Source organism: Prionailurus viverrinus, chromosome E3 (genome assembly GCF_022837055.1).
Source record: "Prionailurus viverrinus isolate Anna chromosome E3, UM_Priviv_1.0, whole genome shotgun sequence".
Classification (NCBI taxonomy): domain Eukaryota; kingdom Metazoa; phylum Chordata; class Mammalia; order Carnivora; family Felidae; genus Prionailurus; species Prionailurus viverrinus.
In genome coordinates this window covers 35,550,073-35,569,937 of record NC_062576.1, presented here as the reverse complement: position 1 = coordinate 35,569,937, position 19,865 = coordinate 35,550,073, and the positions used below count along the sequence as shown (strand labels likewise).

General features: G+C 41.3%; 1 protein-coding gene across 9 annotated transcripts in view; it reads left to right on the top strand.

Moving 5' to 3' along the window:
- Positions 1–19,865, top strand: part of RBFOX1 (RNA binding fox-1 homolog 1) — a 2,066,153-nt gene that overhangs the window by 2,022,421 nt on the left and 23,867 nt on the right. For 8 of the 9 annotated variants that reach the window (XM_047839429.1, XM_047839430.1, XM_047839428.1 and 5 more), the window contains one exon: positions 9,016–9,080. In XM_047839429.1, coding sequence (XP_047695385.1) covers positions 9,016–9,080 — 65 coding nt within the window. Of the gene's footprint in view, positions 1–3,981; positions 4,025–9,015; positions 9,084–19,865 lie in introns of those variants that run through there. The other variant, XM_047839435.1, reaches the window with a different exon arrangement.

The window sequence follows — 19,865 nt, the reverse complement described above, 5'->3', positions numbered from 1 at the left end:
ACTGGAGACCATGAATGAGAATCCATGAGAACAAGGTAAAAGGAGGGACCAGAGACACTCAGAAGGGAGCAAATGTGCCAGCTCCCAGACTAAGGCAGCAAGATATAGTCTGTTCAGGGAGGAAATCTACAAAAAAGTCCCTTTGTGCTTTGAGTGCCTTTAGAGGCTTTGTTTCCCACGAATTCATCATATCTGGGCAAAGCCTGCCGGGCCTAGTGCTGCAGCCCCCGCAGGTGGCTGGGTGCCCCCACATGAAGGGATTATGTGAGGGGACACTGTGTCTTCAACACATCGCTTCCTTGTGTGAGTATTTAGAAAACTCTTTGTCTAGCCAAAAAAAAAAAAAAAAAATTATCTCCTTTTCCCACTGTTCATATTATATAACAATACGGGTGTTCAAAGGGTAGTTCCAAATAGGCAATCAGGGGACAGAAAAACTTACTGAAATAGGAACTCCGAGCCTTGTTTTACCCAGCACGTGTTTCTGTCCTCTTTCCAAGAGGGTAGCTCAGATCTTGCAGACCTTCCTGAGTATTCTGCTCTGTGTAAGATGGCAAGTTCAGACTATTGCTGCCAGGTGGTGCATGTCCGTAGGCACAGTGACAAACTAGACCACCTGTTGCAGCGAAACAATGGCTCGTTGATGGCCTTACATGGATTAAGGAAACCAAGGAATAAGAATATTTCCTGCACTCTTAAAGTCTACGGAGCAGGATTCATTTCGGCTAGAAGTATATGACAGTCTCGAATGTGCTTTTTCACGCTGCCACCCCTGCCTTCCTTGAGGTAACAGTATGCCCTGATGGCTAGAAATGTTCCCAGTGCTCCATTTCTTAAAGAAATTATGATTAACACGGTTCATAGAAAAGCATGCAAGGTTCTCTTGTAGGTAAAGGAAGCTTCTGGCTTGCTCCTTCAATCTCATTCAAACAGTGCACAATAAATAGGGTTGGGGCAATCCTGGGAGGTCCTGGGGACGTGTGTTAGATACATGGGTCGCCTCTAATAGGTTTAAACATTCTGTTTCTTCTTAATTTTGCTGGGTGGAGTCATAAGCTTCTAGCTTAAGTTACTTCTAAGGACGGTGCAGGCAGGGCCACCCACCAGTTCCTACCCATTGCTGTCCACCCTGACACTTTGGCAGTAGCCCAGCAGCTATCATAACACAGCCAGCAGACCACAGTCTTTTCTCTGCACCTGCTTTCTCCTCCCTTCCCTCTGTCGTGCTCTTTCTATCCCTCCCACCTGATGGGGGAGCCCTTGGACTTTCCTCAGTCCCACCGGAGCACAGAGGATAGGAAACACCTGAAGGACCCCTACAATGGGCAAGCCATTGCCTCCAGTCTAGAATGAGCCACTTCTGCCTCAGCTTTTCAAAGAGGATTGGGGAGAGAAGGAGCAGTGGTCACAAATGCCCTAAAATGGCAGGAACAGTTCGATTTGTTGTGGGGTGCTGTGAGCCAGAAGCTAAGGCCATAGCCTGGGAAGCTCATTTGGGCTGAGGGCACAGGAACAGCATCCTATTCAGGGCCCCAGCCCTGCAGTAGAAGCATGGACTCTGGCCACAGGGCACATGCTCATGCCCAGTGTGGAAGGCCACTGGTCAGAGAGGATGTAGCCCGTTTTCAGGTCAGGAAGGATGGCATAAAAGGCCATTACCTGGGTCCCTTCCACCCAAGGACATGCCACACACACATACACACACACACACAGACTTTTATTTCAAAAGATAGGAATTTAGCTTACATAACTAGCATATCAAATCTGTAAGTTCACTGTTACCGCTTAGCACTGCACACTGATTTTTTTTTTTCATGAAAAAGTCAGGTTAAAGAAAACAAATAAGTAAGTTAGTAGAAGTGACCCATGGGATCTTGACAACCTGTTGGAAAGTTGACATAGAAGGGCCAAGTCCCCTGGACCTACAAAGAGATCCATCCTGTTTAGGGGCAAAGCTGTGGGTCTCACAAGACCAGAATTGGCCACAGGGCTGACAGTAAGTGTGGCTCAGCTGCATTTAGCCAGACATGTGCCTTCACTGGCTCAGGGAGCTATCCGAGGGTATGGCATTTGATCAAATGATAACTATTGAAAATGTTAATAAGGATGTTTATAATAGCGCTGTTTAAGAAGAATGTACTAACTCAGTGGAAAGTAGGGCGAGACTGAGGAGAAATGGGGAAAAGGGAAGAGAAGACAAGTTGGGAGGGCAGAGAGAAAAAGAGAGAAACACTGATATATGATAGAAATCTTAACCACGCTCCCTTTTTATAAGAAAGCCCTAAGCTTTGCAGCAGTCCATGTGGCCATGAGGCTGCCTAGCAGATACGTCTCGAGATGCCACTGCATGCTTACGTTATTCTTAAATTCTGTTACAAGTTCCTAGCTGAAACCATGGCTGGAGACAATTATTTCTGAAATGATGTCATTCTGCCATCCATGGATCTTAAAGAGGTGTCTTAATTTCCCTGATGTAAACACAGAGAGCTGGAATGCAGAGCTTATCCAAATAAAGCCCTAGTCTTTGTTCCTGGGACCCTGCTTGCTGTGGAAGCCAGCTGCAGAGTCTGGTGGGCATGATGAGGCAGGCCAGTCACCCTGGGGGCAACCACCCACCAAGAAGTTAAGCATTTGCTACAGGAGACAAGAAAGATGCTCAGCCCCTCCTGCCTTTACCTCCTCTCCTCAGCCCTGGAAGGGAGGAATCACAATACCCATTACCTCCACTTTTGTTTTTAGAGGAGGAAACTTCCCCCCACCCCCGCCCCCAAAAAGAGATGAAATGATTTGTCCAGAAACATTCATTCACACTGAAGTCTGAGCCCACGTGATTGGGCTTCCCAGCTCTAGGCTCTTCCACAGAGCGTTGACATGCATAGGTCCACAGGCCTAGATTGACTAAAGAGGAAACTTAAGGAAAGGTTAAGGTATATACACACACATACCTTTATGAGGCAGGTCCCTAAATCTCTTACAATATTCTGTCACCTCAGTGTCTTCCCTGGAACTGGACAGTTTCACTTTTTTTTATTTTATTTGAGAGGGAGACTGCAAGCAGGGGAGGTATGGAGGGAAAGGGAGAGAGAATCTCAAGCACACTCTGTGCCCAGCACAGAGCCTGATGTAGGGTCGATCTCATGCCCCTGGGATAATGACCCGAGCCTAAAATCAAGAGTTGGACACCCAACCGACTGAGCCACCCAAGCATCCCCCAGAATTTCACTTTAAATTGGAACCACTCACAGGAAAGATTAGGTTCACCCACAAAAAACTCTCACATCCAAAAATCACATCCCACTCTGTCAAAGGGGTTTTATATGTATATAAAATGTATATATGTATATATATATATATATATAATATAAATATATATTTATATTATATATATAATCAGCTTGTCTAGACACATTCACACACATCGTTTTGTTGGTCATGTAGATTTAAAGTAGCTTTGGTAGCTTCAGTGTGATTCATTAATTCACAAAATTCAGTTGTGCTCTCTGCTATTTGATATTGATTTTAAAAAAAGGATTGATACAGTTAGGGTTGCTCTGTACTGTCATCTTAACTGTCTCGATCACTAGGCATCAAAGCTAAATCCTCAGGTATTCCAGAAAATTCTAATCGTGAGATAACAAGAGAAATTTGAAATAGTTCATTTGAACTGTTGCAATATGCTTACAAAGATAAGAGGCCATGAAAGTATCCTTTTCTCTTCTTTAAAAATAAACACAGGTTATAACCCAGATATAATCAGTATGGTTCGATCCCTACCTCCACCTTCTCGATACCTTGGGTTACAGAGATTTGCAAACTAAAACCTGCTTCTTCTTTGGGTTTGATGGGTCAATCTCAGATCTTAGGGAAGTAAGAGAAGCAAACTTGTAAATGAATTGCTCTGGAATTTCTGTCTGACTTATGCATTTTCTTTTATTTATTTCATTTTTGCATTGAAAACATTACATTTCTGTTTCCTTATAGAGTAGTGTATCAAGAGCCTGTGTATGGCAATAAATTGCTGCAGGTATGAAATCCCGACTGGTGGAAAAACTCATCACTATGATTGTGGGTTTGCTGTGAAATCCTACTAACAAGACAATTCTGGGGAGGGGAGATGTTCTCTAACATAGAAGGAGGAAAGACTTAACTGAATTTTCCAGTTTCGATGTGAATGCTTCCAGAATAGAGATGCATATCCTAAGATTTCCCTTGTTTGCTAGATCATGAGTGTATCCAAGTGGAGGTCTGACTTGGCTATAAATTTCCGGGCTTAAAATGTATCTACACTCAATTAATATAAGTTCAGTGAAAAGAATTGCAATGTTTCATTGTCATCAGTTGTCTGGATAATTTTGTAGTAGGTTCCTGGAGTCAACTAGAATGGTTAAGAGAAAAATTCATCCAGCATTGAGGGTCTCTACAGCTAACATAACTTTCCCTGGTTTCATTGTAGCTTCTTATAAATTTATTTCACACCTATTGCTGTAGCTTTCAACCCTATTACTCACTGCTGAAGCAACCCCCAAATGAACCAATTTGTAGGAAGAAAAAAGAGCCAACACATCCATTGGAGTGTAGCTGGCCGAGTCTCCCAATATGGTCTATAACCAACATTAAAACTGTCAAATAAAATGAAAGAAGAATGTAAAGCTAAGGATGATCAGTGGGAGTTTTATTACATGGATTTCCCTGTAACATACAATTCTCATTTTTTTTTTTGTTCTGTATTAAGTCCATTAAGAAAGTGCATTCTTTTTTTTTTTTTTAACCATGAGAATTCATCAGGTTTTAATGAGAAATCTGTATGAAAAAGGGGTACTTGGATCTAGGAGAGAACAAAATAATTTAAATTCCCAAGATCAACTTTTATTTTTACATTTTGAGAAAACTGACTTTCATTGCCACACTTCAAAAACTGCTGAATGTATGATGCAGATAAATTAGGGAGTGATTATTGAAGTGTTTCATTTTGCAAATGTTTTTATAAATGTAGTTTCAGTAAATCACATATTGAGATATATATGTGTATACTGGTATATTTGTGGTTAGCACAAAGTGAGATCCTTGGGTATTCTCAGAAGCTAGGGTGTTTCTGTCTGGGATCAAGCCCACTGCTACTTTATATGGTGAAACTGAAGGGAAACACACACACACACACACACACACACACACACACACACACGAGACAACCCTTTCTACCCTATGTCCCCTGCAGTACACAAACATTTTGCCTCTCTTCCTAAGTCATTCACCATTAGGACATTAGAACATCTTTGTCCAAAAGTATGCTTTAAGGTCAAAAATGTGATTTCCTTTGTTGAATGACTCAGATGCACTGAGGGTCTACAGTGCTCAGCAGTATTGTTTTAGGAAGTTCCACAAATGGAATAGCCAGTTTCCTCTTATTTAACTTGGCACTTCCCAGACCTATTTGGGAAAGGTTCCTTTTCCTACCCCAGCTAGTATCCCATGAAGCACAGTTTTGAAAATGTTTTATTGGAGCCCCATCAGAGGTCCTTAATCAGTAATGTGCCCAACCTCCAGAGGACATCTGCTAGCAAAAGAAATGTTTCAGACAACAGCAGTCAGCAACTTGGCACTTCCCAGACCTATTTGGGAAAGGTTCCTTTTCCTACCCCAGCTAGTATCCCACGAAGCACAGTTTTGAAAATGTTTTATTGGAGCACCATCAGAGGTCCTTAATCAGTAATGTGCCCAACCTCCAGAGGACGTCTGCTAGCAAAAGAAATGTTTCAGACAACTTTGTGGCCACGTCTGGTGGTGGCAGCAGAGGTGTGGGGGTGGAGGGTGGAGTGCAGATTCATAATGGCCATTTAAAATTTATATTTTATATAAGGTCTCATTTATAGCTTGCTTAGGAGGATGTTTTATGAGTAGGGAGTACAGAACTATGTTGTGCTTATCATTTGGCTTGGTGGTGGGAAAAATCTCACTGTCACGGATGCATTTTTGTCCTAAAGTCGGGAAGACTGGTTTCAACATGAACATCCTTTGGTGCCAGCAAATGGAAATGAGCGTTCCTTTTTCAGACGTTAGCACAGAACCTTGGAGGAGCTCTGGCTATGCTCAGCGAGCTGCAAAATATGGAGCAATAAAATTGATTAGAGTCACCTGTTAGCAAGGCAAATTAAAGCAATTTGTATTTTTTGATCATTTTACAGTGTATGCACACATACACTGAGTTAATACACAACTCTGTTATTCCCCTAATACGGATTTTGTACAGAAGAAAAATAGCAAAGGAAAACAATGCAATAGAGAGATGTGGTGGGATCAAGCCACTTAATCCTTTTCCTTTTTCCACTGAGTACCTATGTGATGGATCTCACAGACCTGGACTGTCCAGCACTGAAGCCACCAGCCCCATGTGGCCCTTTGCATGTAAATTCAAATGAACTCAAATTAAACACAGTACAAATTCAGTTTGCTCCACTAGCCACGTTTCTGGTGTTCGATAGTCACCAAGGACCAGGGACTACTGTCCTGGATGGCACATATGTAGAGCATTGCCATCATCACCAACAGGCCTACTGGTCAGGAAGGAGACCACGGCTTAAGGTCAGAGGCTCCACTGACTCCACAGACTTCAACACACTGTGACCTTGACTTTTAAATAGGGAATGCTAGTAAGCAGCTTCCTGAATGACAAAGACACATGTCAAGGTATTGACCATCTGTACCTGTCTTGCGTAAAAACACACACTTATTCTCCTTACATGGGCAAGTCATGTGAAAACAGTGGGGTGGATGGCCCTTCCCAAAGCTTCGTAGACAAGCACATCGGTTGTGCACAAGGATCCCAATGGCACACACATCCATTTTATGTGCATACAGTGAATACCGACTGGCCGTCAGTGATGCTCATTTTCATCATCTGCTATTTCCACTGCAGCTGTTGTCTCCACTTCTCAAACTTGCTGCCCACTTTCACCAGTGGAAACGATCACAGAAGTTGGGAACACATACAGAGTGCAAACCCAGAGGGTTTCTTGCAAGGGTCTGTTGCTAGAAATCTTTGCTGGGACCAAATTCATAGTCACAAATCATGACTGATTTACACGGCCCTCGATGCAGATACCTTTGCAATGGCTTTTGCTTTTTATTCTGGGAGAACACACACACACACACACACACACACACACACACACACACACACATCACTTTGTCTCCATCAAACCTTTCAACTGGTGGTAGTTAGCGCCTCCTAGCAATCAGAGAGCTATCTTCAGCCCCTCTCTACCTCATTGTTTAATACACACACCTGCACGCCTGTGTCTTTCCGGACACATCATGAAAGCCAAGGAGATGGACAAGCAGATAAAAAGAACAACTGTAGAAATCTGGTGACCTAATTTCCCCTCGGCCCATCATTCTCTGTCTTGAGCTTGGTGCTGGTGTGACAACTGCTTTGGTTTTACAACTCCTCAGTACATCTAATGAGTTTCCCTGTTTCCTAATTAGAGAACGTGGTGTTTGGAACACCAGGTGGTGTCTGGATAAGACCTGGTGTTTTTTTTGCAGCTTCCATGTTATTGTTCAAGGGAGACTTCTTTTCTTTTCTTTTTTGTAATACTGGCTCCAAATGATTGGTGACTCTGTCAGGATGTCTTGGATGTGTGTGCCTTCTCCAGGGCTGATCCAAAGAACAAGTTTCTCTAAGGACAGACTAGATTTTCGAATTGCTACATTAGAGGTGGCAGATATATCCTGAAAGTTGGCTGTTGCTAGAAGAGGGTAGAAATAAATTATTGAGACCACTTTGTCTACATTCTGAAAGATGTTTTTTGTAGCATTGATCTCCTTGTCCTACAACTCAGCTGTCTCCTATACGTGGAGCTAAATGTAACAGACCCCCCACTCCCGATTTTGTTGTTAGGTCCCCTCTGACACATGAGTGACTTTGCTGTTCACTGTCCTCTAACACATCAGTCTGTTCAGAGCTGCCACTTTATGGAGAGGGTGAGAACTGTTTTCCCAGAGGATTATGGGACTGTGAATTCTAATTAGAACCCTAGTGGTCCCAATGTTACCGGTCGAGACTGGATCCTGTTTGTTAATTGTGCTGAGATCATTCGACAGTGGTTGATGTATTGCTGTGGTCTGCTAAGCAAGCTCAGTTATTTTCACAGTTTGATAATCAATGCTCCACTGAACACAATTCCTTTCGAATATGACCATTTGCTTGTCCTCTGCTTAATTGAACAATTGCATTTGCTGGTACATGCAACTAAATGTTAATTATTTTTTTCAGGTTTTTTTTCTTAATGATTTTATTTACAAATTGGAAAGCTTTATCATATTTTCCACACCAAACAAATTCCCTATCTGAACCAGTGTTATATCTTTAGCAGAAAAGACAGAATTTTTAAGAAGTGTTCACCATTCCATTTTTTAAAATAATTATGCAACACTTAGAAAGCTACACACAGTCTTCTTTAATTGCCTCAGTGGTTCAACAGCTACATATGCAAGAGATTACTAATAAACTTTCAATCAAAGCATTATTTTTTTTATAAATACAAATGCAACACAGGAGGGCATTAGCTCAGCCTACATTGGATTTTCAAGGAAGTAATCAAGGAGTGTTTGAATGAAGCCTAAGTTAGTAGCTAATAAGTAAAGGGAAAGCATAATCATTTTTGAAACTCTGGAAAGTTCAGCAAAGTATAAAGAGTGTTTAAAGAATCCCCCGTAATCTTCCCCACCCCAAGACGATCACCATTAACCATGTAGGTACATCTCTTTAGAAGGGTATGTGGGTTCTTCCTCTGGGATATGCTCACAATCGCTAACCTTTAACATCCAGCTGGGGTTGGTATCCAAGCCCCTGTCTCTCCAGTGTGTTTTGTTCTTCGCTCTGGTACTAAGCTTTCATTAACCTCCACGTTAGACTGGTGGATGTGGGTAACTGCTGTTCTGGTGTGGTCTCCCAGTTGGGCGCCCCTGTGTTGGGCTCCTGTGCATTCCTAAGTCCGATTTCTCCTTGCGTTTTAGGGTGGTTACGCTGCATACCGCTACGCCCAGCCTACCCCTGCCACTGCCGCTGCCTACAGTGACAGGTAAGAGTCTCCCTTCTTCTGCTTGACAACTACCTGGAAATGAACTTAGCTGGTGGGAGACGAGATTCTCGTCTGGTTTTGGTGCAAATGCATGACTTCTGGGGAGGCAGCGCCCAAAAAGTCAGGTCCCACCGTGAAGGGAAACGGCGCCATGTAGAGGGACGATGAACAGTCAAGCCTAGACCATCCTAAACTCTTGCCCTCTCTGCTTGAAACACAGAATTTCTATGTCCGGTCCGAGTAGAGTTGCTTTCCAGATCTCTCCATTCCTGTAACAGCACACCTTGCATGCACACACATACAGTCCCCGTACAGTCTTTCCACAGTCTTCTGCGTAACAAGCAGCCACGGTTTCATCTAACTCGTAGGAAGAACCCCAAGAAGACGATCCTACAGGTTTCCCTCAATTTCGAGCACCTGGTGCCCCCCCCTTTTTTTTTTTTCACAACGTTTTACACCCAGTAAAGCATTCCCTCCACTGCATGTTTTAAATCTAGAACAAAGGAATGGGGGAGATGTATCTGGCATTCCTAAGATGATTCACTCTTTTTGGCAGTCCCAGTGTCCGATCCTACTAAGATAAGCCAACATTTATTCGTAACGTGCACCACGTGTTAAGACTGGCAGTGGAAGGGACCGAGTGGGTTTAAGAAATGCAGAAGTCAGAATGGATGGTGGGGGTGGGGGTGGGGGGGTGGAGGGGAGCTTGACCCATTACCCAGGCTTAACAGATAACTGGGTTTCTGAAATGGCAAGCCACAGCTATTCCTGTGTAGGTGCCTTGAAAAAAAAAAAAAAAACAAAGCGTGCGTTTCCATATTGAATGCAACTCTTTGGCTCTGTTTTCTGAGGACATAAACGTGAATGTTCAGAAGCTCTGCATGCACAAATGTGATCGAGGGTGCTTATTTTTGGTAATGACTCTTTTAATTTAAAAATATGTCTCATGAATAAAACAGTAATGGTAACAATTTGCATGTGTGGCTGAGGCATGCTGGGTCAGACAGGTAAGCAGGCAATGTACTTGACCCCTGAATGGGAAGTGTCGGCAGCCTCTGGTTCTCCTTCCTCCCTGGCCTGTTGTGACTTAGTTCCTCTCTTGGTTTGCTGTGGTGTGCTTTTTCTGCGGCCCCATTCCATTTCTCACGAGATGTGTTGTGAGCTCGATGTGGCTACAGATTTCTTCCAAGGTAGAAGAAAGCAAAATCAACTCCTGAACCCCAAAAGCTGCACTTTGAAATCCCCATGCCTACACTTGTAATAAATGGCTCTTTGGCAAGAAAGGAGGGAGATCACTATCTGGTTGTGTGCAGGTTTCATTACTACTTTCTTATAAACAGCCATAACGAGTTCCCAAGGCCGGAGGGAGCCTCTAAAGAAATCCACACAACATCAAGATACAGTTCTAAATGCATAAATTATCCAGTTACCCAGTAATCTTTCACTAAGATGCAAAATACGTTTTACGTACGTTACTATCTTCAATCCACTTTGACACCGGATTAGGAAACTAGAGAGGGTCAATAAAGCTAATAAAATGATGTTAATCTTGAAATCCTTGAACTCATTCTACAAATGAAAAGTCTTAATGCTATTAAATTCTGCACACTGAAGATTCACAAAGTATCAATTGTGATGTGGTTCATCTCCAACCCTTAATTATTTTTATGAAAATATCTCTAGATGCTAAATTCTCAAACACCCACTTTGTATATAATTATAATCATAGTAACTTTAGTCTGCTGTATAATTATAAGAATCTTACATGGATTTATTTCTTTGGATTTTTATCTTGCTTCTCAGTATAAGTGCATCTTCCCCCAGGTTGGAAAAAGGTTAATTACAAAGATATACTTTAAATTGCCTTCTTCAATAAGACCAACCTAGACACTTTTTGAAAAATAAACAATATTTAATACTGTTCTTAGATAGAATTACTTGAGAATCTGGCCATCTCTATTGGCATTCATTTGAAAATTAAGTTAAAATGATGTTGCATTGGGGGTCACCCTGTGCAAATATGTGTATAAAATCTGTTATTTTTAATATTACTGATATTTCTCATTGGCAACGTGTCCTACCGAAAATTGCCCTCATTCTTGGATTGGTAAATCTTGAGTAGCCCTACAATTCCCACTTTAGAGGAATCGTTTCAGTGGAAGAAACCAAGTAAATATACTCTTGTCCATGTAATTGGCCTCATGCTGTTCATATACATTGGGTCTACTTGGTTGCTGTAGAAATTGATCACTAGCCCTATTTAACTTTATTGCAAGCAAGACAGTTGCCACAGACGGGATTATTGCATTGAGGTAAATGCAGGAATAGGTAAATTGCCAGAAAACAATCTTTAAAATGATATTTCTGGTTCGATTTGCAAAATGTATTTATGACATGATGGTACTTCCTTATATTTTCAGTAAGCAGGTAAAGAGAAGGAAGACCCTTCCCTTTGATAGAAGACACACGTTTGGGGAAAATATGAAATTGTCAGAATAGGTTTTGAATCCAGATGGAAGATGCCAAGTTTCTAGAATTTATCTCAGGGAAGTTGTGTAATAATTTATTTTTACACGATCACAGTGCAGTATCAGCCATGATAGATTTCTCAGTTCCTCTCGTCTGGAAGACAGGCAGGATGACAAAGAGTAAAACTTCTTAACCCAAAGAAACTCCTTCAGGATAGGAAGCAAAATCAGTTGGAATTGAGAGCATTTTGGTGATGCTCACTGGCTGTCAACTAAGTGAAAAGAGAAGCCGCAATGAACTTTACTTGTAATCATGAGATTTGCTCCTCAGGCATGTGGAAAGCGAAAGAAGTTTGATGTCCCCCGTTGGTAGAATTTTGCCTTTTATCAGCACAAACTAAGCCCTCGTCAAATTAAAGATTCAGGGACCTTTGGAAAATGTTGAACCCCAGTAACCTCAGGACTGTCCAGAAGGTCCTTGATGGGTCCCTTGCAACTCCCTGCCCCATCATCTTCTTGGTTACATGATCACATGCTGATTATCTGGGAGCACCCTGAGAGTTTCTGACTGCTGACCTCCAGAATGAAGACCATCTGGTGTGGGCAGAGATTTCCCCAAAAGAAACAGACCTGCCTGGACTAGGTAATTGTATAGTCTCACTGACGAATTTAATGGGAATAGGCAAACGTATTTCCTTGGCATTTAGAAAACCTTTGGTAAGCACTTGCCTTCACCAAACCTTCCTTTTTAATCTCACTTTGATTTAGGGAAAGCCAACTGTCCAAACTCTCAAAGGGGATTGTTTTCTGAGCTTGAACCAATCAAAGCATGGCAGTGGGGCCGACGGTCATCTGGTCATTGCATGCCACTTGGTGTTGCTGATGTGTCCGTGATGCGTTCTGGATTTGACAGGTCCACCATCACATTAGCTCGATGAATGGCTTGCTTGAATTAAGCCTGGGGGTAGGCTTCTCTTTATGGATTGGCTCTTCGTTTCTTTGTGTTTTATGACTTGGTTGTTGATGCATCTGTGAGCAGCCAAACCAGAAAGTGGGGCGGGAGGGGATATTCCCTATTCAGGGACTTGTGCCACAAATATTTGGGGATGTATGTATGATGTGTCTATAGCTTTGATGAAAATGTTCTCTCTCCAGAAAGGCAGATATTTGTCATTGCTTGTCCTGCTTGCTAAACATTCTAACATCTCCTAACAACCAGTGCATGAGAACGTCCCCCACGTTAGTGCAGAAGGGAACTAAGGGTGTGATCAGCCAGAGAAGAAAGTAATGCAGAGTGGTTCGCTCGGAGGTTTCATAACGATCCCGTTGCACTGATAGTTACCAAGGGCCATTTCTTCTTTCATGTAAGACATGTGTTTCCTTTGAAGATCCCCCAAAGTCAGCCACTTTGGACATAACAGTTATAGCCCCAGCCCCACAGGTGCCCCTAGCCTGAGCAATAGAGACAACATGCAACAAGGTTTTGTTTCTTTTATTTTCTCCTTTTTTTGTTCATTTGTTTTTTGAGACCTTAAAGTTTCATTGAAAACATTTTGTGTGACAAAAAAATGGAATATTGGCAGTTTCGTAACTTAGTAGTTAAAATGCCCTAGAATCAGTAATCTTGCCCTCTGCATTTGAAATACACACACACACACACATACACACTTCATATATATGTGTGTATGTTTTGTGTCTATATACACATATGCTTAAATGAACATACACACACACACACACACACACACACACACACACAGCTGTGTCTTAGGCCCTCACAAAAGACTCCTGAGAGAATCCAGGTAAATCTTAATATAAGGAGGTCAGGACTTATCAAATTCAGGCAGTCATAAGCCACATGCTAGAACATTTTTTTAATGTGATAGTCATAACCTATTAATAGAAGTTTCTATTTCAGAGAGAAATAGATTAGTAGTTCTTTTTTAAAAGTCAATAAGGATAAGTAGGCGTGTCTTTGAGGTCATGGAGAAGTTGGTCTACCTCTATTTGAATTTATATGGGTGGTAGAGATAGATAGATAGATAGATACATACATACATACATACATACATACATACATACATGGGTGGATGGATAGATGGATGCGTGGGTGGGTGGATGGGTGGATGGATGGAAAGTTAGATGATAAATAGATACACAGGTGGTTAGATGGAAGAGAGAAAAATGAGAGAGGAGAACAGAGAACAGAAGAGTGGAAGAAAAAGAAAGAGAGGGAAGGGAGGAGAGGAAGGGAGAAAGGAGGGAAGGAGGGAGGGAGTGAGGAAGGAAGGCCACTCCAGGGACCGGTCAGGCATTAGCCATGCTTCTTAGATGTCAATACAGAGAGCTTATCTTTTACAAAACGATGACAACAGAAAATGGTAGCTTTGTTTTGTTTTTTGTTTTTTTCCTGTTTTATGCAATTTTGTTTTTAATGTTTTTACTTGGCAGAATAAATGCTGGCAGCTCTATAGTAGCCTTCCTATTAGATTTTTACATTTTCAATTTTTTTTTTCCTCTGAGACCACTGTTGAAAAGTAGAGTTAGTGCATTATAAACCTTAATGCCAGGGGTGGTTCTCAGATGAATTAAAAAAAAAAGCTGATGGCCCAGGTCGTGGAGACTGATGGCGATAGGAGTGTGTCTATCCCATGGCATCTCCCCAGCTGAGACAGGGATCCAGGGTCAGAAGGAAACTGGTTTGGATTTAGATTCTTACCTGTTGAGTCAAAACAGAGCAGCAAACAGCAGTTCTCTCTCTGTACCTTTGTTGACCCTGCTTTGTCGAAGCTGTTCTTGATTTTAGTTCTCTTTTCTGCTTTTTTCCACTTGCCCTGATAAGCTCTCCAGGGTTCTGCAATTCAAGAAAAGATGCTCTGTCAACTTGTAATGGAAATGTCACAGAAATGAGTCGCTAATGCCTTTATTTACATCCTACTATCCCAGTGCCCAGAAAGGCACATTCGGCTTTCAGAATTAGAACACCAAGCTGAAATATATATGTGTGTGTGTATATATATGTATATATATGTATATATATGTGTGTATATATATATATATATATGTATATATATATAGAGAGAGAGAGAAATAATATATAAATATGTAATATATTATTATTTTTACTTACATTCTTTTTCTTCTTTTTGGTTTAAAGTGCACTTTCTTAACTGATTCATTTGGTTTTGTTTTTTTTTTTTTCCAGCAAGTCAGGGTCCCCCTCATGAGGAGAGAGGGTGAATGAAGCTAATTAGTCTAGGCAGCTTTAGGGTAACTAGAAAGAAACATACATTGTCTGTGAGCTTCCCATTACACAGCACAGAAACCAGACGAAAATACGTTTCTTCAATAAAACTGGCGATATATATGACAGTGCTCCTGTTAATATGTTCACTAGTTGGAAATAGCGGACTGTATTCTTTGCCTTATTTACTAAGTCTTCTGGAAGTTGGAGGTGGTAGGCTAGCATACTTGGATTCAAATCCTCTCTAACCGTGATAATACAATTATGAGCATAGCAGTAGTAACAGTGGCTCTGTATGGAATCCTGACCAGTGCAGGGCACTGTGCTATGTGCTTTCCAAATACAGTGCCATTGAGCCATCCAAGGATGCTGTAAAATTGATGTGGCCCTTCCATTTTACAGATTGGGAAGGCAAGGCTTCGAAGAGTGGGCAAGTTTTCTTCAGCTCAGCTCTGAAGCTAAAGAATGTGCCCTTAATCACTAGGCTCTGTCGCATTTCACTGGAACAATCTTGAGAAGTAATTTCTTCACATGACATTTCGTCTTGTATGGGTGTATTGACTCCACCTTACACAGTGGTTTGGAAGTATTGACGCAATGGCTGTGAGATACTCCGCACAGAAAGGGCACTATATAAAGTGTTCTTGTCTTTTACTTTCCTGTGTTCCCATAAGAGCTGTAAATCTGGATGGCAAGAAGGAGGAAAACAAAAATACCTAGGTTATGTCGCTCCACCCAAACCTCTAAAATTCAGGGGTTTGAATCTGTTATTTCCTTAATAGTTTCTGGAGTCACTGAAAGCATTTAGGAAAGATAATGGCCAGACCGACTGGGCTAAGTTATGGCGTAGACAAGCCTTTTAAAACTTAATAGGTAGGATTATATGCAAATCTAATTCTTTTTACTCCAGTGAGTTCCAGGAATCATTTGTTGGGTTTTGCTTTGTTTTTGTTATAGACAGACTTACTTAGGGGAAGGGCCATATAAGCCCTTCAGTTTCTCAGTTATCCAAAGTTTGGATTTTGATATGTCAGCGCTCCTTAAAGTAAGGAAAGTATAGTATCTTCCCTGTCACACTTTTTTTTTTCTTTTCACCATGTAGATTTTCTATTTCTATTTTGAAGTTACTTTTTTTGGTAGCGTCTCTGCGTGTCTGGTACTGTGTAGAACATTAGAACACACAACCTGAGGAGAGAAGCGGTGTAGTTAGCGTGACCCCAGAAATGACTGTCCAGAATGTGACGCTTGAGACAGAGAAGGAATGTCCTGTTATTAAGAATGAGTCCGGGACAGAAAGCTTCAACTGGACTGTCCCAGATCAAGCAGAACATGTATGCTTATCCTAGGCAGATTCTCCATGTCCAAAGACTGGACTTCACACCCAGAGTCCTTTAGTCCAGGTCCTGGGCTGTTTCTGCCTCCTTACACAATTGTTAACAAAGTCAGGGCAAGTCATGTTTACATCCTCAAATCGTCGTAACTAAGACATGAGTTAATGATGAAAACATGAGTCAAATTTTGTGTTGTCAAAACCAGCAATAATTTATTTTCCCTATGGATCAAATAGTTCCTATTGGGCCTTCACCAAAAAACAAAAGTTATGATAACTAATATAAATTACTTTTTCTGCCCACCTGCTGTGTAGATTGACAGTGATTTCATCTAGTAACAATTGAGATGGCTCTGATATAGCGGAGGGGACAGATACTCTTGATAGTAGCATCAATATGATTTTTGAAACTCGTGTTTATGGACACAAAGCTCTTGGTGCTAAAAATAAATATAGCTGTTACTGATGGACTTCCTTAGTTTCTCCTATTGTGAATTTACAGACATGCATGCATGCATACACACACACACACACACACACACAAACACACACACACACACACACAGGTTAAAAGAAAAAGTGCTCAAATTTCTCTTTCAAGAACTAATTGCCTTTGGTCTAAAATCTGTAATGGCTTCTTTACAACTGCTATGCACTATTGAATGAATATGTATGCAATTGAAGCCGTTAAAAAAAAAAAGAACCAAGACTGTAATAGTCAACAGACTGGACCAACAAGGAGTTGGGGAGACATTAAAGGAAATTCCAAACCCAGTAGACCATAGCTGTCACAGCCATGTGGGTAGACACTTTTGCCAGTGAGGAGACAAGATGTAACAACTCCTTTGGTCATGTCATGGCCTAATTACACACTTCTCAGGTTGCAGATCATTGACTTGATAGGCCACAAAGAAGCAAATAAAACCTATCCTATAGTAGCATCATCAGGATCCTTCAGCTGTGAAGGGTTTCGAGACAGGTGAGAAAGCCTGGTACTTTCTAGAGGCAGGTCAGAAACTTCCAAGGAGAATGGGTACACGGAGACTCTGGAGGAGCCCTTTCCACAGCAAATACAGAGCTCCTCATGGAAGACAGCTTCCCAGTCAAGGAGAAGGAAATACACACACAATAATCTTAGTTCATGAATGTGACAAACATTGAACACGGTCTACTTCCTTGCTTTTTTTTTTTTTTTTGTGTGTGTCTTTTTTGTCCCTGTGTAATACACTATAGGCTGTCTTTTAGGGTAAGAGGGAACTTTTCACTAAAAATTTCTAGTATTTCCTTTAAAGTTATCGAAACAAGTTCTGAGAGAAGTTTAAATTTTTTCCCAGTAGAACTGATTTCTGTTTAAATGTGGCCTCTGTGCTGTTTCCATATGTGTGCGCAGTACGTGCATGTGAACAGTCATTGTACAGAAATAAATGATTTCTCATGATTTTCTCCCTGGCGTGAATCACAGTGATTGATTCCTCTGGAATTAAATTCTCCTCAAAACCATAGTGTAGTTCATACTTAATTAACACAAAACGTTTAGAGTAGGGACCACTATCAGGAATTAGAGAGACGGTAGTTTGGAGGTGAATGCTTGAGGGAATCTCCGTAAGGAGTAACTAACTCATCAATTGTGTCATTGTTCCTGGGCTTATTCTTGCCACATTAGGATGTGTGAATGTTTGAATAGATCAATAGATTGTGGAGAGATGAGACATAATCAAAGCTCAACACCCTTTTCCCTTAATTATCGTAATCACTTAAATTGAAATGCTTTGGACTTGAGATTATAGAAATACACCAAACATCTGATAACCTGCATCAGCACTTTGCACTGCGTTTGTAGGCTCAGAATGCCTTTACAAAGAAAACCATGATTGTTGGATGCTTCGATCAGCCTCTCAATCTCCATCTCTGTTCATGGTCCACTTTTGTAATTTGAAGTTATAAACTGCATTAAAAGATGAGGGACGTGTTTTCTTCACCGTTTCTGCATAGGTAGAGGGTGTGTGGGCTACATTTAGTTAGTAGGATATGAGCTCAGGTGGTCAGGTGGGTGCATGTTAAACATGCATCCCGGACACTATCAGCTGCATAGCCTTCCCGGAATGATGGATTGTTTCTCTGCTATTCTTTAAATTATTGTCTTCAGTTTCTCTATCTCAAAATTAAACAATGGAGAAAGAGTGATCGCCTTAGTCAATTCTGAAACTTTAAGATTGGAGTGGCTCATTGTGAGGGTCCCAAGAGCCCTGCAAAGCATGGTTCCCACACAAACCCAGTTGGCCTCACCAGGAGCTTGTGGGAAATGTAGAATCTCAAACTCACCCCAGCCCTCTTGTGTCAGAATCTGTACCTTCAAGATCCCCGGGTGGTTTGGATGACATTTGAGAAGCACCCCCATAGAGGGCAAGCTTCAGTGCTACCCCCTATGCAGCAAATAAGGTTGACATTCTACAAAGCTTGAAGCATGTAGGAGAATTTGTCTTAGCAAATTGTTGGTTTGTAGTCATTTCTCTACTTTCCCTTCCTCAGTGAGAAAATAAGAACCATCCATCGTTGGAGGTCCCTCGCAATCCATCCTGAGGGAACTCCCCCTCCCCCAACTAGTCGAGGGCCACGATTGATCATTTCCTTTACCCTGAAGATTTCTGGATAATGCAAATGATTTCATGCTAGTATTTTCTCATTGACTGTGTAATAACCTCAGGCTGATGTAAACCATACCCTGGAAAAATCCCACCGGATTCCTGTTCCCTTTACTGAGCCTCAGTTTTCTCATTTGCTAAATGGAGACCATCATACCAGTTACAGTCAGAAGGAGATGAAGGTGAACATTACTTCATAAACTACAGGAGGTGGTGAAAATGAGCGGGGTTTTCAATAGCTCAACTGTTCATTGACAGATATTTTAGAGTATAAGGTATTACTTGAAAGCACTGACTATATCCAGACCAGAGCAAACAAAATTAAATCCACTTGAAAGTGGGAGTCATTTTTAGATGAGGCTCTAATACCCCTGTAACACTAACATTCTGGGAACCTGTGCCTTACTCAGCTGCCCACAACTTAGAAATTGTCTGCTCAGGATTTGAGGCAAAGTCTTTTGTAATCACTGTACCTACTTTGAGGCCTGCATTAGCAAATCTTTGCTGTTCATCTGTAGCATATGATCAGGGATTTAGATTTAGGCTAACATTACGTACTACAGAGATAATACAGGCAAGCTAAGGGACCTGTTTGATCCCCAGCTGCCTCATCTTTAAAGTGGGGCTATTGAGTGATGCCTGCCTGATTGGGTTGTTGTTGAATTAGTGTGGTCATGAGCAGAGAGCTGCTTAAGTAGCACCTGACACTAAAGGACACTCAGGATGGGATATTGCCATTAGCATCACTAAACGATGGGTGTATTTTGTTTTGTTCCTGTAGGAGCAAGTTTTCTGGCTTAGAAGAATATTTTGACCATGGAGCGTTTTATTTTTAAATCTTGACTTCCATTTTAGAAATATCAAAATAGGGATACCTAAAATGTGCTAAGGGAGTAGATCTTAAGTGTTCTCACCACACACAAAAAGTAACAATATGAAATGATGGATATGTTGATTAGCTTGACTGTGATGATCATTTCATAATATGTACATATATTAAATCATCTCTTTTAAAAAGTACATCCTACAACCCAATTATATTCAGTTTTTCCTTTTTAAGTTTATTTATTTTGAGACAGAGCGCAAGTAGGGGAGGGGCAG